This window comes from Gymnoscopelus braueri, assembly GCF_963280865.1.
Source record: "Gymnoscopelus braueri genome assembly, chromosome: 22".
NCBI classification, from domain to species: Eukaryota; Metazoa; Chordata; class Actinopteri; order Myctophiformes; family Myctophidae; genus Gymnoscopelus; species Gymnoscopelus braueri.
In genome coordinates, this window is record NC_137624.1 from 45,769,273 (window position 1) to 45,792,799 (window position 23,527).

At 41.2% G+C, this 23,527-nt stretch overlaps 2 protein-coding genes across 2 annotated transcripts in view; both read right to left on the reverse strand.

Moving 5' to 3' along the window:
• The window catches only part of LOC308078728 (NACHT, LRR and PYD domains-containing protein 1b allele 1-like), a 496,405-nt gene that overhangs the window by 14,501 nt on the left and 458,377 nt on the right, over positions 1-23,527 (reverse strand). Inside the window, exon 25 of the mRNA XM_080420037.1 lies at positions 984-1,048. Within this exon, the coding sequence (XP_080276163.1) occupies positions 984-1,048 (65 nt within the window). The remainder of the gene's footprint in view (positions 1-983; positions 1,049-23,527) is intronic.
• LOC308078258 (NACHT, LRR and PYD domains-containing protein 1-like) overlaps positions 4,685-23,527 on the reverse strand; it is a gene marked incomplete at its 3' end in the record, with an annotated part of 39,670 nt that continues 20,827 nt past the window's right edge. Inside the window, exons 9-16 of the mRNA XM_080419379.1 lie at positions 15,998-16,047; positions 11,653-12,205; positions 7,913-7,957; positions 7,500-7,714; positions 5,933-6,171; positions 5,501-5,614; positions 5,179-5,320; positions 4,685-4,704 (exon numbers count right to left, since the gene is read on the reverse strand). Of these exons, the coding sequence (XP_080275505.1) occupies positions 4,685-4,704; positions 5,179-5,320; positions 5,501-5,614; positions 5,933-6,171; positions 7,500-7,714; positions 7,913-7,957; positions 11,653-12,205; positions 15,998-16,047 (1,378 nt within the window). The remainder of the gene's footprint in view (positions 4,705-5,178; positions 5,321-5,500; positions 5,615-5,932; positions 6,172-7,499; positions 7,715-7,912; positions 7,958-11,652; positions 12,206-15,997; positions 16,048-23,527) is intronic.

Sequence of the window (23,527 nt, forward strand, 5' to 3'; positions counted from 1 at the left end):
GCCCAGCCCTGATCTGATCTCCTGTGGTGCCATGTAATGTGTCCTCTTCTCCAGTCCCCTTCTCTCTCGTCACTTACCCTGGTCTTCCTCTGTGTGTCTTGTGGGAAATCTGGGACCTGTCCTTTTTTCCTGATTCCTTTCCATCTCTGTTAATTCACCACAACCTATCCTGTGTTCATTGTCCATCATGTTCATTTGTGTCTAGTTGGTGTCATCCTGTGTACTGCACTGTTCTCTTTGTTCCTTACCAGTTTGTTTTGGCTCTATAGCCTTCTGTTGAGTATATCTTAGATTTTGTTCTGCTAGTTCTTTTTGAAGAATCCCTCGATTTTGTAACCCTTTTTTCACCCGGTGCCAGTTTTCTAAGTGATCCTGGGCGCTACACTCCCCTCACCAGCCAAGGGAGGCCAGCCGAGCTCATGCCTCCTTCAATGCATGAGAGCCAACTAACCTTCTTGTCACCTGACAGGGGTGAGTTTCCCTGGTAGGACGTAGCGTGTGGAAGGAACACGTTATTCCAACCAGTTCTTTTCCCCTCCATCAGGCGCCCCGGCTGACCAGGGGGAGGCAGTATAGAGACCAGGATTACTACATGTTTTTGTGAGGGTATTAACTACCCTAAGAGACACGGGGAGAACATGCAAACTCCACACAGAGAGGCCCTTTCACCAACCCCCCCTAGGGTATGGGCGCTGGTGACGCGGAGGAGAAGACACACCCCCAGCGCCCACAGCGTCCCAGGCGGGAATCGAACCCAGGACGTTCTAGCTGTGAGGCGACATCGCTACCGACTGCACCACCGTGCCCCCGTTCTGCTAGTTCTTGTGGTTTTGATCTTGTGCCTGTATTTGAATTTTGGATTTTGCCGGCCCCTTAATGGAATATATGCTGACTCAAGATCAGATGTGACAGGTTCCCTAGCTTCAGAAGTGTCAATGCAAGTGTATGTAATTTATATTAGTGAAGCCCTGCCAGCTGGGTACCTGTCTCCTCTGCAGTGGTGTCGCTGGTCTCTGTCATCTCTGGTACTGGGAGTCCCACTCCTGTCCTGCACATGCAGAAATCAATCAATAAATGACACTACACATGTCGTGTTGCCTTGTTATGCACAGGTGATAAAAAATCTCCTATTGACCAAACATGGCCATTTTCACTACAAGCATTCTGTGCATCCAGATTAGTATGTTGACTGTTTGCCAAGCCAGTTATGTGAGAGGCACCATTGTGATATTTTAAGCAAACATAACTACTTTACCTTTAAAAGACATATATGATTTTAAAATATAAAAACTAAATCTGTTTTGTATTTATTTATTTATTTTTATAAAGTCATGTTTACCCCTGTTTTCTGTATTGGTTGTTAGACAGAACTCTAGTAGAGCAATTATACATCATCATTGGTGATTTTCTTGTCCTAATGCAGTGGTTGTCAACCTGTGGATCGGGACCCCCATGGGGGACCCCAACTTATTTTTTGGGGGGCCCCATATGATTAGCTTAATGCGCAACATGGTTTTCTCACTCAACAGTAAACAAACCAATATACAGTATAATTGTATACAGGGTATACACAAAGTGACCATTTAAGGACTTTTAAAACCTTTTTCATACATCTGAAAATAAATAATAGAATAATTGATTACTGCTTCAAAAGTGATCAACAAACTATACAATAAAAACATTTGCAAAATTGACAAATTGCTCAAAGTCTAGCTCAGGGACATACATTGACACATTGCTGGCCTGGAATCGAACCTGGGACAACCAGGGCCTCTGGCTCCACAGGTGGGCTCACTAACCACTCAGCTATGGCTGCCCATACTGAAAAAGGTTTGACTTTATAATCTTGATCATGTTGTCTTTGTTCTATGCCTTATTTATATGTTTTATTCTGACTATAGTGTTTGATTTTCATTTTGTTCTTGCTGCTGTCGGGCATATTCCTCTTATGTCCACAAACGTGTGTGTGTGTGTGTGTGTGTGTGTGTGTGTGTGTGTGTGTGTGTGTGTGTGTGTGTGTGTGTGTGTGTGTGTGTGTGTGTGTGCGCGTGCGTGCGTGCGTGTGTGCGTGTGCGTGTGTGTGTGGCGCGCGCGTTCCTTTACTTACTTCATCTGACACAAAGACACTGAGGAGGAGGAGTCAAACCAGAACCCAGGATAGAGATGTTCAGTGAATGTGGACTGGAAAGTGTACAGGTGTGTCAATGAGTCAGAGGACACTCTGTAGAAAGACAGACTCCCAGCAGTCCAGTCCAGATACACTGATACTCTGTTGGAGCCAGAGGGATGGACCGGGAGGTAAGTGAACTTATTATCGTGTACGACCCAGTATCTGTCACTCTCTTCAACACAATTCAAACTCCAGGACTTTTCATTCCATCCAAGCACACAGTTGTTATCCCGTCCTCTCCTGTTGATTCCTCTGTAAGTCACTGCTATAGCAACAAATCCACTCCACTCTACCTCCCAATAACAGCGTCCAGTCAGACCTTCTGTACACAGAACCAGTTCCATGGATTCAAATCTGTCTACATGATCAGGATACGACTGAACCATCTTCGTCCGTATCACCTTTCTGTTGTTCTCAGACAGAGAGAGTTCTCTGTGTGCTGTGTTGTAATCCAGAGTGAGGTGACAGAGATCTGATAAAGAAACAACACAGTAAACATTAGACAGACAGACAACAGGCTGCTAGAAGGGAATGTCATTCAAATTGTAACTGAATGGTGACATAGAACACAACTAAATGAAGCCTACTGCAAAATTGTAAATATGTAGGGATAATCAAAACTACACGGTTACTATAATCCTTCATCTACAACTTTATGCAAAGAAAAGTACTAGGTTAACCTTTCTAAATAATGCCATCCTAGAAGCCAACCGAAAGGTAATTCTAAAGAATCCGAGCCTAACAGTAAATGTGTTAGACTAGATCACATATAGCAGATTTGAGGCTAACAATGCTGGCAGCTGGCACGAGTAGCCCTGTGGATAGTAACAGTAGGGAGTTATTCCAACCTAGTGTTCGAAGAACAAAGTCGTTTTTTTGTGAGCAGGACGTGAGGAGGATGTTCAAAGGGGTTGGACATCGGGAAAGCATCCGGAACATCTCTGGGCGGAACATCAAGACCTGTGCTGACCTCCTGGTACCAGTATTCACCATCATATTCAGCCTCTACCTGGCCCAGTGTGTAGTCCCCACTCCCCACATGCTACAACAGGTCCGCTATTGTTCCGGTACCTAAGAATGCCTTCCCAGCTGGCCTGAACGATTACCACCCAGTATTGCTGTGCCACTGACCTCAGTGGTCATTAAGTGCTTTCAGAGGCTAGTAAAGGATCACTTTTGCTCCTCTCTCAGCACATTAAAGGAGGAGTTCACCCAAAAAATGACTTATTTTCTATCAATTACACACCCCATGAAGCCTTGATTTCATGGATTTATTTTTGTTTTTGTGGCATTCCTAAGACAATAATTTGATTATAATAAATTTGTCCCCATTGATTCCGGTAGGAGACACAAATTTATTATAATCAAATAATAAAGGAAGGAATGCGACAAAAACAAAAATAAATCCATGAATTCAAGGCTCCATGGGGTGAGTAATCAATAGAAAAAAAGTCATTTTGGGGGTGAACTACTCCTTTAAGGCTCATCCACACTGTAAGACTTTCAAAGTCATCAGGTACTGTAGTCATAAGATCACTATAAGTTCATACGACACAACTCTCTCTCTCTCTCTCTCTCTCCAGTATGATCGATCCCCTGATGGTTGCTAATCACAGAGGATTTCACTGTGCTTCCGCGAAAGAAAAAAATATGTCATCTCGACCTCCCGTTCGCTTTTATACGCCTTTGAAAAGAACACGTCTCGTTCAAAAATACATAGTGAAAAAAAAAAGTACACAGGAGCCGAGATACAGGATGTTTTTTTTTTTTTACTCGTCCAAACTCGTCCTTGGCAGCCAGGTCGTTATGACAATGTCTTGTCATAAGTCGTCCTTGGCAGTGAGAGACTTAAAGGAGTAGTTCACCCAAAAAAGTACTTATTTTCTATCAATTGCACATCCCTTGAATTCATGGATTATTTTTAGGTTTTGTCGCATTCCTAAGCCAATAATTTGATTACCGTCTCCTACCGGCTAATGCATCCGGTAGGAGACACAAAGTAGACTCTTTGTCTCCCCTACCGGAAATACACCCGGTCATCAAATTATTGGCTTAGGAATGCGACAAAAACAAAAACAAATCCATGAATTCAAGGCTCCATGTGGTGTGTAATTGATAGAAAATAAGTATTTTTTTGGGTGAACTACTCCTTTAAGAATAACTTGAATTTAAGGCACGCTGTTACTGCAGTCATGCTTCGCCATACAGTGGTGCTGCACACCAAAAGTAGCTGATCTCCATAGTGTTGCATCAGCAACCTGTTGTGAGCTTATACATCTGATGTTGACATGTTTTTGACAGGTTTATGGCCAGTGCTGTCAACTCAGAGCAGACCGGAGCAGACAAGTCTACACAGACGACAAGCTTGCCTTTTATGGGTTCTACTGTTCAGACCCAATCAGATCGCAGCTCTTTTTAACAGCCTCTCAGAGACAATCGAGGACTCCGTTATTTCACCAAGCCCACCCTATAGGCCACCCTATGTGTTAACGCTTTACTGGGGGTATTTCAGACCTATTTTGGCTTGAAGTGAACTGCAGTTCGGGAGGACAGAACCGCAATTCAGAACCAACACAATCGGTCCAAATCCTTTACTCCCTTAGTTTATATAGGAGGGGGCAGTGTCTGGACAAAATAATACCTAAATATTTAAGGTGAATTTACTAATACCTAATACTTTTAGGTGAATTATCATGATTATGATGATCTGTCAAATATTTTTTTTTTGACAGAACAGTTTTTTCAGGACGTATTTCTGCTCTATTTAACAGTGGGTGGCAAAACCCACCGTGTGCTGAGATGAGCCACACATGTTCATGGTCTAGAATGGAGACTGACTGCTTTGATTACAAAGATTAAAAATGTTTTTATTTCTCAATAAATAGCACAACATTGTCCTCAACCTCTTCATGTCATTGTCCTTAATTGTGAATGTAAGTTTGTTGTCTAGGCAAATGTTCAAGATAGTTATGATGAGATTCAATCAAACTGAATAACTCTGCTTTTACCTTTCAGGTAAATGACTTGCTGCCAGACCGGGTTGTTCTCAGGTCCCAGTAATGTCAATGTGAAAGATTCTGCATCGAGATCCAACTTCACCTCAAATGTTGGAGAGTAATGTGGTCCATAGTTCAGATGATGAGTTGCAGACTGAAAATAGATATAACGGTATTAGTATTGTGTTGTTACTGTAGTAGCTGTAGCAAAGTATTATTGCTTATGGAGGAGTAGCACTTGCAGTAGTAGTGGAAATAACGTGTCATTATCACATTTACTGACTCACTGCTTTACTATACAATAGACAGAGTTAGTAGTTTTAATGTGTGATACCTGGGGTTGTACTGCAGATGAAGTACATTGCAGACTGTAGACTTGGTTTGGGGTGAGATCACAGGACGAGGAGCAGGTCTTGATGTGTTCATCCTCCTCATGTTGTACTTTCACCTACAATGACACCAACACAGTTTGACCAGATGGTTCAATCATAATGGCTGGTATATGGGCAGATAGTTTAGGCTTTATACTAATTTAATAATACAATAAGTCAGGCTAAGTACACAGGTTACTTTACAAGTCTTTGTTCTCATTAATAGCAGATAATTTTTACATTGCTCTTTACGTAACTCTGGCTGAGTGTCAACTGTGCCCCCAACTGCACACTATAGCCTCTAGTTGTCTTATCAAAATCAATTCAATGATTTAGTAAAATAACTTTAAAGAGAAATCTCTAAAATGGTAGCTACTTAACACATATAATTTTACCTCTTTGACAGGAACATTGCTGGGCAGCAGAATTACACTCAGAGTGTGTGTTTGTCTCGGTGGTTGAAGGAACAGCAGAACTTGACCACATGTTGGTTTAAAGTTGTTGTGATTCCTCCACATCAGCCCATAGAGAGATGGATGGCTCACATTTACAACCACATGAGTCTGGGTCACTTCCTGTGGTTCTAAGAGCTTCAGCCCTTCCTCTGTGATGTGGGCCACACACAGATCAGCTCCTGTGAAAAGATTTAGAAACATTTTAGATTCCATTTGATGTAAACTAAACCTCAAAAGAAAGACAGAAATACTTAAATATATAATTAGTTGACACAGGTTCCCCAGGGCTCTGGTCCGGTCCCCTTTTCCCTCTACACCAATGTGTCACACACACACACACACACACACACACACACACACACACACACACACACACACACACACACACACACACACACACACACACACACACACACACACACACACACACACACACACACACACACACACACACACACACACACACACACACACACACACCCCGTCCGTCATTCATCTGTGATCATTCTGTAGCCATTTGTGCATGTGAGGCCGAACAGACATGTATTACTGGATCTCTGCAAACATTTGATCTAACCTGTACATTTAGATGCTTACAGTTCCATCCTAACTCGGCACTCTTGTGATCTATTGTTCTCAGCTAAGAGGGGGGGGGGATGTTTTTTATTATATTGTTTGAGCTTTGTTTTTCCGATAAGGAAGTTGTATTTTTTTCTTTCGTGTGTAGGTAAGAGGTTATTGTTTTCTAGTTCTGTTTTGTTGTGAAGAGTCCTCCGCCCCTGGAGAGTTTGTAACCATATAATACAGAATAAAAGAAAAGATCGACAAGATCGAAAAAGTAAACTGTTTGGACGGCGGTTCTTGGGGGCTGGGAAGGGCGGTCTTCCACACCATATGTTGCGTCTCGGTTCCCCTAGGCCGGGGCGTAACAATACTGTGTCACTTTTTTAAATATATTTTTTGGGGCTTTTATGACTTTATTTTGACAGGACAGTAGGCTGACAGGAAATGGGGAGAGAGATGGGGGGGAGACATACAGCAAAGGTCGTCGGGAACGGGAGTCAAACTCACGACACGCTGTCAAGCTGGATTACCAGCGTATGTGGTATGCGCCTGGACCGCTAGGCCAGCGGACGCCCCAGACTGTGTCACTTTTAACCAGAAACTTTAAAATGATTGGATGAATAACTTTAGTTTCTACAGTGCCTTTATTCAAAGTGCTTTACAATGTGCATTACATCCAGTCATTCACACACTGATGGTGGAAGCAACCAGGCAAAGTATAACACCCGGAATTCAAACCTGGGTCTCCCGCACGGTAAGGAAAACTAAAGCCAGACATCTAACCCACTTGCCTAAAGGAGAATCCCCCTTGGCCAGAGGAGATATTAGGCTTTTGGTCTTCAGTCAGAGACTCTAAGAAACTCTGCTACACAAGGCACCAACCTGCTCATGAGGAGCAGTTAGGGGTTCAGTGTCTTGCTCAAGGACACGTTGACTGACTCACCAGGTGTGATGTCACAGTGTGGCAGGTGTAGCTGGCAGATAGACTCCTGAGGACACTGGATGTTAAACAGAGGACCTGCAGGAGTCCCTCCTGTTGACTGAAGCCATCTTTCATCCCACTGAACAGTCCTGTAGAGGACTTCTCCTTCTCCTGTTGTTTTAAACACCAACCCTGTCACACTGCACTGGAACAGCCACGCCCCGGGGAACTTGAACCTGTGACACAAAACAAACATTTTGATTCATATAATTGACTTAATTAAGTCTCAAGTTACATCAAATTAATGTACATCCCAGTGGTTGAATAGAATCAACATGTTAGTGGAAACAGGGAGAATCAGCTGTGGTGAGTGATCAGCTGATGTTCTATGTCTATATAGGAAGATACCAATGAAACTGTTTAGGATGAATTACCTGTATTCATTGGTTGTCTGTTCTGTGGTCACACTCGGTGAAAAACTGTTCCAGAGGTTGAGAGACACAATGAGAGACATGGTAAGAGATAAAAAAAAGAATACATAAAACAATGTCTGTCTGTCTGTCTGTGTGTGCACACGTGTGGGTGTGCGTGTGCGTGTGTGTGAGAGTGTGTGTGTGCGCGCGCGTGCATGCGCGTGTGTGCAAGTGAGAGAAAGAGCAAGAGAGAATGATAATTCTTGTAGATAATATTGTTAGCTCCTTTTTTAACCACTTAAGACATATACTTATTTGTACAACAAATAGTGAAAGATGTGATCTGAGCTTGTAGATCGTCTATGTTAACTGTTCTTGCAATTATCAGTTTCCCAGAGCCTCCCTTGATTTATTCTAAAAGAGCTCCTAACCCTCATTGAGGGACAAACTAGTACACAACTACCTCCTTCTAGAAAGGAATCTAGGCTTCAGAGGCCCATTGTGTCATTTTAATCCTTTAAGACTGGGAACGCATCTGTCTGTGTTATTTTTAGATTTATTTGACTATTCAAAAATAGCAGAGCTTCTCATGGGCTTGTAGATCTGCTATTTTTTGAAAAAATTGTTAAATGTGTGCACATCTTTGAATATATGTTTTTTTAAAGCGATTTTTTTTTCTTTTTCTATTAAGCTCTATAAAGCGAACATTTTTAACTCAAATCTTTTCTTCTGGGGTATTCTTCAATTGTCTTCTAAATCCTAACAGGTTTTTTTTTTATGTTTATTATGTTGCTATAATATCATCGGTTCTCAAACTTTTTTCACCACCCAAAATGTTGTTCCAGGGACCCCCCAGAATCAAATATTTGAGTTAAAAATGTTCGCTTTAAAAAACTATATACAAAAAAAATAGCAGATCTACAAGCTCATAGCGCAGCGCTCGGTGCCGCGCTATGAGCTTGTATATCTGCTATTTTTTAATAGCCAAAGTATAAAATAATGGTTAAAGTGGTTACGCAAATGGCTTTATTGGGTTAATGTATGAACTGCCCACATTATTCCAATGTAGAACAACATTGTATTGATTTAAAAACCTGCAAAACGTACAAGGTCAATGATTGTATTCATTGTAATTTCACCTTTATCATATACAGATTAACCTGCACTTGTCCTGTGCTATGGGAGAGTCCTATGGGAGAACAGAACGCCTTGCAGAGCACAGATACACTATCTGTACCAACAACCTAGATTACCCTTTAGCCAGGCACTTTAAGGGTGTTCACAATAGTAATGACACTCTTTTAGGCATTATAGGCATTGATCACATCAAACCTTTAACCAGAGGTGGAGATCGGCTTAGGAAATTCAATCAACAGGAAACTTATTGGATCCACTCACTGGACGCACTCAGTCCTCCAGGTCTAAATGAGGCTTTATGGGTTTTCTTTAGTTTTTTTTTGCAGCTATATACTATACATATGTTTTTTCCCACAGTTTGTTTTACCTTTATACCATGTTATTTTTAATTTGGTTTCTTTTGCTGCTGTTATGCTTTATATTTGTATGCATTTTTCTTTCTCTTCTTAACTCTTTCAGTGCCAATGAAATAAAAAAATTATTGCGAACTTTGCCAGATTTTTTTTTTGTTTTTTCAAAGAAAATAAAAAGTGCTTAGGAAGCGAGATACAGCCTTTTTCAGTTTTAGGTTAAACAAAGAGTGGATGGAGCTGCAAATCTTCAGATAATGATATCTTGGGTTCTGAACACTTTAAAAAAAAAAAAAAAAAAAAAAACATTTTTTTTCTATTTTTTTTTTTTTTTTTTTAAACTCGGGATTTCTCGTTCTGGCACTGAGGTTATAACCCAAAAACTCGGGATAACTCGGGGTCTAGCACTGAGAGAGTATAGCCACGCACTCACGTGCAATCCATAACATTCCTGTGTTATTCTCATATCCCTATCAGTGTGGTGCTCAGGCACACATTGTAGTTCTGGGTGTGTTTAGTACACTAATGGTGATTGACTAACGGTGCTTCATCTCTCATGTGTTCTGACATTATTTATGGACCTGTGTTTGTTTGTCAGTCTCATACTTGCCCTGATGAAGACCAGTTCTGGTTGAAACATGTTGGCTTTTTTACAACTTTGGAGACATGATTAAAGTACCTTTTTGCATTTATGCATTGTTTCTGGTGTAAGGTATGTTATTTATGTATTGATTAATTCATTAACTCATTCATTCATTAATTTTTAACGCACCAACTTTTAAACTTTTGAGGTCCAGTCCTGGCAGTCATCCATATTGGGAGTTCAAAGGTCATTCAGTGGGTATACGTGTGTGTCATAAAAGCTGTATGTGTGTCAGAGGTGGAAAGTACATGTACTCAAGTACTGTACTTAAGTACAGTTTTATGTTATACAATACTTCTACTCCACTACATCTCACAATACTTCTACACCACTACATCTCAGAAGCAAATATTACACTTTTTACTCCACTATGATGATTATGAATACAAAACATAAATTAACCAATTACAAAAAAATTATCTACAAGTTCACAACGCATCACAATGTGACACGGTGTGAGCTTGTAGATCGGCTATTTTTGAAAAAGTTTGAAACATTTGAGTACTTTTGCTTTGATACTTTAAGTATAATATACTTAAAGGGATACTTCACTTTCGGGACGGGGAAACATTTAAAAAATATATTAAAAATAAATGAAAAAAGTAATGGAAAATTCATGGCCCCCTCACGCATTAGAGTGTCCTACTAATGTGTGAGGGGGCCTTTATTTTGCCATAACTTCTTTCATTTTTTTTAAATATATTTTTTTAATGTTTATTTTATGTGAAAGTGAAGTATCCCTTTAACTCTTTGCCAGAGTATTTTCATGATGTACTCACCCAGTGTCAAGCTATTTTCGAGTGATTTTCGTGTTTTTAGTAGTTTTAAAGTTGTCATAAAAGTTTAGATCCATATTTATCGATCGATTCACTGTGTGTTTCCGGAGCAGGAGTCTCTGACTATTGCTCCGGATGCAAAACATTGCACCCGGAGCTAGTGTCCCCTTCGCTACAGGCCGTTGGAAATACGCGTCTCCTCGGAAAAATGGACAAAAAAAAAAAAACAGAGATACAGGCGAAAGAAAAAAAAACTACAAACATGGAGTCGACGGGAACGGAATGACGCTATATCCATTATTTCCGTATCCGTTTGTGCTGCAGTTTTACTGCTTCAAGATTAGACCGTGATCTTCTCTAAAATAACAACTACATGTTAAACTTCATAAATACTTCACATGAAAAATACAAGAAACATGAATGGAGTTGAAGATCCTCAGAAAAGACATGTCAGTCTCTCTTTAACCACATGAACCCTAGTCTCTATTCTGGACAACATGTCATAATAGATACACATACAGTAAACATTCAGTTTTAACCCATTAAGACAAATGCCTTCTAAACCACTAGTTCTCAAACTTTAAAGATTTTTTTTAAGAATCCCCAAAAATAGCAGATATACAAGCTCACGCCGAGCTTGTATATCTGCTATCTTTGAATAGTCAACGCAAAAATCTAAAATGACACGGATGCTTTCCCATTTTTAATGGGTTAAAATAGCTGATCTACAAGCTCACAATGTGACATGTTGTGTGTGCTTTAATGTGTGTGTGTGTGTGTGTGTGTGTGTGTGTGTGTGTGTGTGTGTGTGTGTGTGTGTGTGTGTGTGTGTGTGTGTTCCTCCATTCTACTTACTTCATCTGACACAGAGACACTGAGGAGGAGGAGGAGGAGGAGGAGGAGGGTCCAACATAGAACCCAGGATAGAGAGCTTCAGTGAATGTGGACTGGAAAGTGTACAGGTGTGTTAATGAGTCAGAGGACACTCTGTAAAAACACAGAGTCCCAGCAGAACAGTCCAGATACACTGCTACTCTGTTGGAGCCAGAGGGACTGACAGGGAGGAAAGTGTCCTTCTTATCGTGTGTGACAATGTATACGTCACCCTGTTCCTGACATTCCAGACTCCAGGACATGTCATTATGTCCAAGCAGACAGTCATGACCACGTCCTCTCCTGTTGATTCTTCTGTAAGTCACTCCTATATAAACCACTCCACTCCACTCTACCTCCCAGTAACACCGTCCAGTCAGACCTTCTGTACACAGAACCTGTCGGTAGTAATCAAACCTGTCAGGATGATCAGGATAGAACTTTTCCTCATCCATCCGTGTCGCCTTTCTGTTGTTCTCAGACAGAGAGAGTTTTCTGTGTGCTGTGTTTGTGTCCAGTGTGAGATGATGGAAATCTGATACAAACAACAACAACAACAACAACAACAACACAGTAAACATTAAAAACATCATCCACTGAGAGAGAGAGAGAGAGAGAGAGAGAGAGAGAGAGAGAGAGAGAGAGAGAGAGAGAGAGAGAGAGACTGCTTTAATGTGCACGAGTGGGTGCGTGCGTGCGTGTGTGCGTGTGTGCGTGTGTATAGAGAATTGAGGAGGAGACGGGAGGAGGAGGACACAATGGGGGGAGGAGGCGGAGGACACAAATCCAACCCTGATACTGGGTGTGTGTCTGTGCGTGCGTGTGTGCGTGTGTGCGTGCGTGTGCAGTGGTGGAAGTACTCACATTCTTTACTTTATTAAAAGTATCAATGAAAATCTACAAGCTCACAACGTGTCGAAAAGCAGGTGAGATTGTAGATCGGATAATTTCAAATAGCCCAAAAATATATAGGGAAGTGGTTTACACATGTTTTGTAATAATAATCATACAAAGTAACTACAAACTAAAGTTTGCAAACAATTGTAGTGGAGTAAAAGTACAATATAGGCTATAGTATGCTACTAAGATGTAGTGGAGTAGAAGCAGTGGTGGAAAAAGTACTCAAATGTTTTACTTAAGTAAAAGTATCAATACTGCAATGTAGAAGTACTCCGTTACAAGTAAAAGACCGAAATTCAAAATTTACTTGAGTAAAAGTACAAAAGTATTGGTGTAAAAATGTACTTAAATTACCAAAAGTGGCGATGCGACGCATTGTGAGCTTGTAGATCGGCTATTTTCAAATAGCCTATGTATAAAATAGGGCTAAAGTGGTTAATGTATGTTTTATAATGTAATCATTTATATCTACAAAGTAACTAGTAACTAAAGTTTTCAAATAATTGTAGTGAAGTAAAAGTACAATAATTGCCTCTGAGATGTAGTGGAGTTTAAGTAAAAGTACTGAAAATTGAAAATACTCCAGTAAAGTAAAAGTACCTCAAAATTTTACTTAAGTACAGTACTTGAGTAAATGTACTTAGTTACTTTACACCACTGAGTAGAAGTAATGCCGTACCCGAAGGTATCATTCAAGAGAATAGCCTTTTCCGAACTTTCATGAACACTTTATGTTGAAAGAATTGCCCTCTGTGTATAAATCCATGATTTTAGTTCAAAATGCAAAATGTTTGCTTTAAAAATATATATTCAAAGATTTCCACACATTTCCACAATTAAAAAAAGCGAATCTACAAGCTCATATCGTGGCATAAAGTGTCGTGCTATGAACTTGTATATCTGCTATTTTTGAATAGCCAACCAATGTGCTATAATCTAAAATGACACAGATGCTTTCCCGGTAGCTCACAACGACGTGGTATGAGCTTGTAGATCGGCTATTTTCAGTGTGCGACACCATACTCAATTAAATATATCAAGGCAAGCCCTTAAATGGAAACCACACCCGGCCGGGCGCTCACATGTCCACAATCACAAAGACGAGCAGACACGAGTGGTCCGTCTTAACTCTTTGACTGCCAGGAATTAATGAATTAATTCATCCATATATCGTCCCCTTAACAGCGAAAACAGCGATTTTACTGAACCTTTGAAAAGTCATGGAATATTCTCTGTGACCTCCGTCCTCACAGAGATCGGCTCATTATACACACAGGGGTGTTGTAGTAGAGGGTGAAAGAAATGGTCCGGTCTCGATCCTCCATTCCAGAGCTATGGCTGTTTGAATGTAGCTTGTTTTTTGAAAAAGCAGAAAAACAACAGCAAGCCGAGAAAAATTGACTCTTATAAATCCTTTAAAATGAAAGGTGCCTAGAGTTTTTTTTAAATCACATGATTTCTGGGTGTACTCTCCCCGCCCCCCCACCAAAATGTTATAAGTCTTCCTTGGCAGTGAATGTGAGACAGGTTTGTGTGGACAAAAAAAAACTGAATATTATACTGTTCATTTCAATCTTATTTGTCAAGTAGGGGTCTCTGGGCTACATGACCAGTGTCTTGCATAACAAACACAACACCGTCAACAGCAAATGATCACTAATCTGCACAAACAATTTATCTTATGTATTTAATTCATCCAATTGTGTTCAGTGACACATTTTAGGTGACATCACATCACAAGACATAAAGTTACAAAAGAACTAACTAAACATCCTTTTCATGAACCCAAATGAAATCCCTATAGGTGGTCAAGAAGCATGAGACGATACTATTAAAATCATCTAAATAAGGTGAATACAGTGAAAACTGCATGTACACTCCCTGGAGGCCAGAGCAGAACCAGTTACACAAATCGGTTCACATTATCTCTATAGTCATGTGATCAAGACGGATCTATCCAATCTTTCATATTCCACCCTGATTGGCTAAGAATGGCTTCCAAAGTTTGCAGGAGTGGCCTATTTTGACCAAAATGCCTCAAATCATGAACGCAGTGTCCGATTGCCATACAACTTTGCACGCACATTCCCACTAGGCCAAGGATGAAATGCCACTGGAAGAAACCTTGTTTAAAAAAGACATTCTAATTGTGAAAAATGCACATGATTCATGTAATTCATGTAATTTGAAACAAAAAGGTTAGGACTTGGTCTAGACTTGACTCCGGAGCAAATACTTCAGTCACTACTTGGTCTTGCAAGACAAGGACTTTGTCCCACCTCTGAACGCACGCGCGCGCGCACGCACGCACGCACGCACGCACGCACGCACACACACACACACACACACACACACACACACACACACACACACACACACACACACACACACACACACACACACACACACACACACACACACACACACACACACACACACACACACACACACACACACACACACACACACACACACACACACACACACACACACGTGAATTGTCAGTGTGGTTTCTCAACAGTATCCTGGCTACTACTCCCCCCCTGCACCTCATATTTTTTTATATACATTTAGGGTAGCCAATTATTTAGTACTCCTTTTTTCTCCCCAATTTAGTTGTTATGCCAATTGATTCCTCCACATACACATTTCTGAGTGTTTCTCTGCTGTTGTATCTTACTGACTCACCTGCCAGTGAGGAGCCTCCACCGGGAGGACCTGGACTCTACGTCCTCCCGGTGGAGGCTACTCCCGCCCAACACTCCCTGCTGACAGGTGCCGCCCCCAGCCCGTAGGACTACATGCAATGACAAATATCACATAGACGCCCGACAAAGCCGGTTGCACCACGGTAGACTCAAACCCACAACCTCAGTGGAGATGGGCAGGACCTTTACCACTGTGCCACCCGAGTGCTCGAATATTCCCTTTTTTCAATACTTTATACTTCTACTCCACTACATCTCAGAGGCAGCTGTTATACTTTTTACTCCACTACAATAATTTGACAGCTTTCATTACCAATTACTTTACAGATTTAGATTATGAATATTTAATGTCATTATTTATCAAAATCTTCCACAAAAAAAATAATGTATATAGCAGATCTACAAGCTTACGTGTCGCGATGCAAAGCTTGCAAATCGGAAATGCTAGGATTAAAGTGGACAATGAGATGGGAAGCCCAAAACGTGCTCAACCCACACTGTCACATACCTAAAAGAGGAGATCTACAAGAGACAGACAGACAGACAGACAGACAGACAGGCAGGCAGGCAGGCAGGCAGGCAGGGAGGCAGGCAGACAGACAGACAGACAGACAGACAGACAGACAGGCAGGCAGGCAGGCAGGCAGGCAGGCAGACAGGCAGGCAGGCAGGCAGGGAGGCAGGCAGGCAAGGAGGCAGACAGACAGACAGATACTCACATCTTCTATGGAGTTGAGGTTTCATCCAGTGTTCTCCTCCATGATCCACACTGTAGGAAGTAGAACAACGAGTCATCAATGTCTAACTGTTGTCTCCACCAGCTGACACTAACCAACATGACTGTGAAAACAGAGAGATCCATGGAAACCAACCCAGCTCATAGAAAGATAAAATAAGCCCAGTCCAGCAGGGGTGAGGCCACGGGTGGGCCTGGGTAGGCCTGGGCCCACCCATTTCTGGCTCGTGCCCACCCAAACTAATTTCTAATAAAATCAAAGAATATATATTTTCACATTTTTTAATATCATGTTAAGCAATTTTGATAACAGTAACTTCATTACAACAACTAAAATAACAACATAATGTGGACCGCAATCTCTGCATTCAATGTCACACTGTTAAGCTGCTAAATCGGGCAGTGGGTGTCAATGTCTTACTGATTGGAGACAACATTATCTACTCAATCAATACAAATTCATTGTGCTAAAGTATGTGTGTGTGAGACGTGTGTTGTGATTTGGTGTTTCTAGAATGCGCCAGATTCAGTTTTCTTCACCCAGGAAACTTGCGTCTTTGTTTATGATTACACAAACGAGAAGTCTCTCTGAGAGTAGCCTAAATGTTAACTTCACAATACCAAAAAACAAACGTTGATTGCAAAAAAAAAAAAAAAAAAAACGAGACTGCCACCAGCAGCAGCAGGTGCCAGATATTAACGCAAATACAGAATGTATTGTTGACATCACGTGGACCCCTCTGAGGAGTTGGAGCGGTGGAGGGATTCACCTTGCCGGGGCAAACTCCACAACAACGTCCGCCCTTCAAGTTCCCCTCGATTATGGATTAATACGTGATTGAAGACATCAAAGGTCATAATGTAATTATTTTGCCGAGTGGCTTTTCATTGATTGTCCCCATGTTATCTGCTGCTATGCTATGGGGTGCTATCTTGCTTGTTAAGATTTGGAATATTGTTGCGACTTGCTGTTGTACACTATGCAATATACTGTGAGAAGCGGGTGATGCGATCATGCCGCTATATCCCCAGCACTCCTATATAATGAAGTCTGTCAGTGTGTGTGTGTGCGCTCGCTCGGTATTGGCCTCAATGTTTTGGCTGTCAGTTGGGCCACCGTGACATTACGACACCAGTTAATCTCAAAGACACCAGACTGAACATTTAGAGGAAATTGAAGGTAAAATTAAAGAGCTGGTGCCATGTTTTTGCACTTTTTCTGTTTTTCATGTGTCTATGAGGTTGATAGAACTTCATTAAGCCCCCCGGTGGTGTTTTTATGGTGTTTTATGTCTTCTCTGACTATTTGGAGTTTCTTCCTGGAGGCTGAAACCTTGAGGGTCAAACGTGCCAATAGAGAAACTGCACTTTAATGACATCACAAAGCCCACACCCTCCCCCTCATTATCATAACACAACAGGTGTGGGCATGAGGAGGAGGAGGGACTAGGACAGGTGGGTGGTGCTAAGGTGGTGGAGGAGGTGCTAAGGTGAGAACCAGGTATACTTAATGCACTGGTGGGTGTGTCTACATAAAAACAACATTTTAACACTTACTGTACACTTTCTTTTGTTGAAAAATATCATGGCACTCCATCTTTAAAGAATTTTAATTCATTCATTTTAAAATGAATTGGGCCATGTGCCCACTCCTGGCCAGGCACAGCAAATACTTCAGTTCTGGCTGTGCCACTGGTCCAGACCAATGATTCACAACACAACTAGTTGCAACTTGCAATCACTTGCAACAAAAGCCTAAAACTGGGGTCTGCAACCCAAGCCCACACCCAGGTGCCGAGCTGCGACCGATTGCAGTTTCCAACCATAGCAATATGTGATAAACAACAGACTGTGGTCAGGAGGACTAGAGATAGTTTGCCGTTTCCATAGCACTTATAACACCTATCATATATTGTAGATATTGCAGATATTCATTGTTGGAAAGAACTAGGGTGACCATATTCTGAATCCCCAAAAAGAGGACACTTCGAGCACATGCTCCTCCACGTGATTATCTGATCCTTCCTAACACTCATCTTGTATAAGAATTAGGCCTGACCTCTAGTATTTGAATAGTCAACTAATTAGTCGAGGGCTGTCTGAGTCGACTGCCAATCTCTTAGTCGAATTATAAAAAATAAATAAAAAAAACGTTTTTTTTATTTTATTTTGTATTATTCGACTGAGAGATTGGCCTAGTTTTTTATATTAATTAACTAATAGTTTGCCAAAAATAGGATATACATCATGATTTATTGGGAGAAACCAATAGTATATGTTAAATCAGACACTAAGCACCCCTACAGCCCAAATGGAATGTTCCTCGATTGCATAACATATTTTTTGCATGATTTGACTGAGAGATTGGCAGTTGAATCAGACTGATTCAACTGCCAATTTCAGTCGAATCATGCAAAAAAAATAGTTTTTTTGGGGGGGGGGGGGCGTGTCCTTAGTCGACTATTGGGAATTAGTCGCCAATCAGATTCGACTATACAAATCCTTAGTCGGGGACAGGCCTAATAAAATTAGGAATCCTCCCATTTGCTCGCTCTATTGTCTCCCTCTCATCAGGTACATTTGGTAAAAAAAAAAGCTTGCTCTGAGTGTGCGTTTGTGTGTTTGTGTCACACTCACACACACCAACGCAAAAACAGCGCCAGTGTGTGTTAGAGAGAAAGAGATCAAGTGAGAGCATACTGAAAACACATCTTTCAGGAGGTCAAAGGGGAGGTAATTATCACTTCTCCCTTAGAAAGGTGACGGCATCCACTGCCTTCATTACCCCCCCTTTCCCCCCTGTTTCTACTCTGTACATATAGTGTTTTATATTTGTTGATGATAATGTATTTTGGTGTTATTTTTATGCTATGTTGATGAATTGAATACATAGGACCACAATGGAAACACATTCTCAGGACTTTTTTGTGTTATCCTTTTAGCCCAAATGTATGACTGTACCCGTGCTGTTTGCATTCTGATAAAGTATTCAATCAATCAATGAACTGATTGTTGTGAAACTTTGCACACACATTCCCAGTAGGTCAAGGAAGAACCTCTGTCCCATTTCATTCTAATTAGCCTCATGGTGACTCCAATTCATATTTTGCATACAACTCCTGAACTATAGGTCTTACAGTCAAACACTTTATTCTCTAGATTCCTTGGATCACGATGTAGCTCCCCATATAGGCCATGCCCATTTCTGCCATTCTGACAATATCTTACGACATTTTGCTCTTCAAAACACTGTTTTTGTTGTTACTCATACAGATCTTTCCACAACTGACACAAATCAGTACATATTATCTCTGTGGTCACGTGATCAACCTGCATCTGCATCTACTTTTCAGATTCCATTCTGATCGGCTATGATTGGCTTTCAACGTTTTCAGGAGGGGCCCGTTTAAAAAATAAAATGCGAATCATGAATGCAGCGTCCAATAGACGTGAAACTTTGCAAGCACACTCCTAGTAGGCCAAGGAAGAACCTCCACCCCCATTATTTTAAATTGTCCTCATGGTGGTGCTATAACAGCTTGCAACACAGCCCTGGGTAGGCAACCTGTCCTGGCGGGGATCTGCGCTCTGAGGAACACACCCTTCTTGTTTTTCCTCTGTGATTATTGTCCCTGACCCAACTTCTCCTCTTCTCTCCAGTACCCTGAATCCTGAACCGAGTTGTGACAGCCAGCGGAGGCCGCACCACTCAGCACTCCTATTTGCTTACGTACTGTATATGCATTTGGGCTTCACCAATGTCACACCTCCTCTTAGCTGTGCACTTGGGTCACACTCACAAGCCCTAACATGTTCATTATGGGCTGTGATCAGGAGTTTGAATAGGAGTTTCAAAGAACATTGTTCTCTGGCTGCACGTGGGATTTGCAAGTCATATAAATTATATTTACATTTATCACTCAAACACTACGGAGCCCCTAATGTTGATTTTTTTCCCTAAAGTTGTGGACACAGATCTGGGGGACTGCCCGCTGGTCCGACCTACCCCCATATTCCGACCGGTCGGACTATGATTTAAACATCTGATTTACGCCCTGTTTACTCCACGTATATTAGACTGTTTCTGACATGCTTAAATAAACCAACAGTTTTATTTAAAAAACATAGCCTAAGCTACTCCTGCACTTCTGTTATTAAAATAATTGGGCAAAGACGAGTCCTGGATGATGCCCATTTATGATTAAGTGTGTTGAAGTGTGTGTTGACAAAAGCCAGCAGTTAAAGGCACTTCACACCCCATCAGATGTGCAACCTCCATTTTAAATTCAATTTCAACTTGTCCCTTAATGGAGTGAAAGATCAAACGCAGATAGAAACAAATAAATCAGGGCATTCCTTGGAAAAGTTACAAAGAAAACTAAAACTAAATATAGTACATTTCTAACTACTATGCACACGTAAGCCTAACTAAAATTAATCAAACATCAAACTAAATATGAATATTTCATAACGCTGGTCTGCAGTGGTCGGAGCGTGTCTGCCGTGTGCACGCAGATTTAGTGTCCCCCCAGTTAAACAATCACCACTACACCACTGCTAAACTCTAAAGCTAAATTATATCATTTAGAATGGAAAATAATCATCACCACTTCCCCTTGTCTAGGCTATGACATAGCCTATTCTGTTGATAGAGGCGACAGGCTTTGAGCTGAGGGCTAGTCTGAGATAGGCTAGAGAGGAGTAATCAGTTAGGCTATGCATGTGAATAATCGTAACGTTTCACTGTGACTGAAAATGTGGGCGGGCGTAAAGCCAGAGAGAGAGAGAGAGAGAGAGAGAGAGAGAGAGAGAGAGAGAGAGAGAGAATAATAAAGTGCAATCAAATGGACATAAGATAGATAGGCTAGGATATTTTCCATAATCCGCCCCTATTCTGTTTGAGGTTGTTCCACATAAGTGTTTCTCAACTTTTACTAACCATTAATGTTCTCATAGGACAACAAGAAGGGGTGGGAATAGGCCTATACAAAATGTGTCATCATGGAAAATCTATGGCTTAGGCTTACCTGTGCTCATTTACGCATGGCACAAGCACAGCAGTGCTCTATAACCCACCTACTCTACATTCAGCGTGTGCGTGGACGCAGGTCAGCCTCTCCTCCATCTAAACATTAAAAAAAAATGTTTCTAAACAATAAAAACAAAACAAATATATAATAATATTTCCATGGCAACCAGACGTTGATCGCCTGGGTTTACTCGTGGAGCGATTGAATGTCTGTCTGTAAATTCAAATGAGAAGCAGTGCCGTTCCAAAGCAAGAATGCAGGCATTGTCGTTATTATGACATGAGAAAATTAAAACCTGTGTCTTACAGCATAGGCTACCAACTTATAATGACGTGTTGAAATGTGTTAAAGCTCTGCCTTTGAGTGTCATTGTTGAAGTATCCCACTGTTCCATAAATTAGTGCCAATAATTCACCATACATTTCCTCAGTTACAACTTTTCCCCACAATTGGTCTTTTTTATCAATTAAACCTTTATTTAACCAGGTGACTCTCATTGAGACTAAGGCTTAATCATTATCATCATTGATTAAGCTCTGGGCCTGGCCCAGCAGAAACACTGACCTCGCATTACCAGGCTTTCACAGCAACATCGTAAAATGCACATGAAAAGCAACCATTACAGTTCATAAAGGACCTAAAATATAAATAATTAAACACAGCTAAAAGCAGACATAGGAACAGTAGAACACTCACGGAATCCAATACCTAAACGATACACATGGAAACAACGCACAGCATTTCAGCACCATGGACAGGACAGCAGCCTGGGTCTGTCTGGTGTATCTGCATTGTATCGTCTGTCCTATCACAAGGTGACAGGTGAGATGTGGACTGACAGAGAATGGGATACAGTTGTCGGACTAAAGCAATATGTAACATCGCACTTACACATTGTAGCCTATTCCCTTTGTTATTATATTGAAGGCTACTGTCTGGTTTCTTCCTCAATAGACCTATATGGTGGACAATATGCAATTAAAACTCACACAATATTTTGTGGGTTTGAGAGACGTGAGTGAGAGACATAGGCTAGTGAGTGTGAGTGAGAGACGTAGGCTATGCTGACCAAGTGTGCTGTTTGGGCACTGCAGGCTGAAAGCACTTGTAGCTTAATGTACACACATGACAAAACACATGATAAAAGATACTAATTCCTGTTTAGTTGGCCATGATCACTGGAATGTAAGGGTCTTCAGGTAAGCCAACCGCTCTCTGCTCTAGTGCTGGTGTTTGTGCATTGTCGTTTTTACTTATTTCAAAATGTTATGCCAAGTGTATATTGCCTAACTTAAGAGTGACACGCTGCATGGCAGCGCAGCTAGGGACGTACCGTAGGTAGGCCAACAAGTAACTAGGGCTACTGTAGGCCTACGTCTTAACCAAGTGCGTAATTTAGAATTTGTTATGAACCTTATTGTTCTGTAGGAACACATCCAGTTGATGAAAGATAGTTTTTTCTAAGACCTTGCCCAGAAATGGCAGATTAGAGATTGGTCTATAATTACCCAGCACCAATGGATCAAGGTTGTGTTTCTTGAGTAACGGCCTGACTACAGCCGTTTTCAGTGAGTCTGGAAAGACGCCTGAAAGTAGAGAGCTGTTTACAATTCTTAGGATATCTCCAATCACACTGTCTAAAACCCTCTTTGAGAAACGGGGTGGGTATTGCATCCAGTGAGCAAGATGATGATGTCATCTGTGATATAGTTTTACGGAGTTCCTCTTCATTAATTGCGCAGAATGATATTAGGCTTCCTCTGGAGTGATCTACATTTTTGCACCATTGGCCGCATTTGCAGTGCTAGCAGCAGCATTCATAATACCAGCTCGAATGCTAAAAAAACAAATTTCAAAAAAGGATGCGAACTCATCACACTTAGCTTTAGAAGCAGGGAGCGACTCCTTGTAAGCCTGGGGGGGTGTTAAGAGATGTTCAATGGTAGAGAATAAGACTCTGGCATTTTGCTTGTTGTCATTGATAATGCCTGAAAAATATGCCTGCCTTGCCAAGCGCAGTGCTTTGTTATAGGCCACTGTTGACTTCTTAAAGATCTCTAGGTGGACAGTGAGTTTGTTTTTTCTCCAAATTCGCTCAGCTTTACGACATTCTTTCTTGAGTGAGCGCATGTGCTCGTTGATCCAGGGTGTTACTCTAGAGTTAAGATTCTTTTTAGTTTTCATAGGAGCCACTATGACGAGACCTGACTCTAATTTGAGATTAAAATGTTGAACCATATCATTCACTGAGGGAGCATCAAGTAGGGGGGGCACCTGCACACACGCCAGATGACGAGGAAACTCGTTTGCTGCAGATGAGCTAAAAAAACGTTTTTTTATAGTATATTCTGTATTGTTTTTCCCAAAGCGACTTACAATAAGTGCATTCAACATAGGTAGGGAACGAAACTACTAATCACCAGAAGTCTTAAGTGCATTTTCTGCAAAAACAAGAGTATACCTAGCGCTAAGGTAAAAGTGCA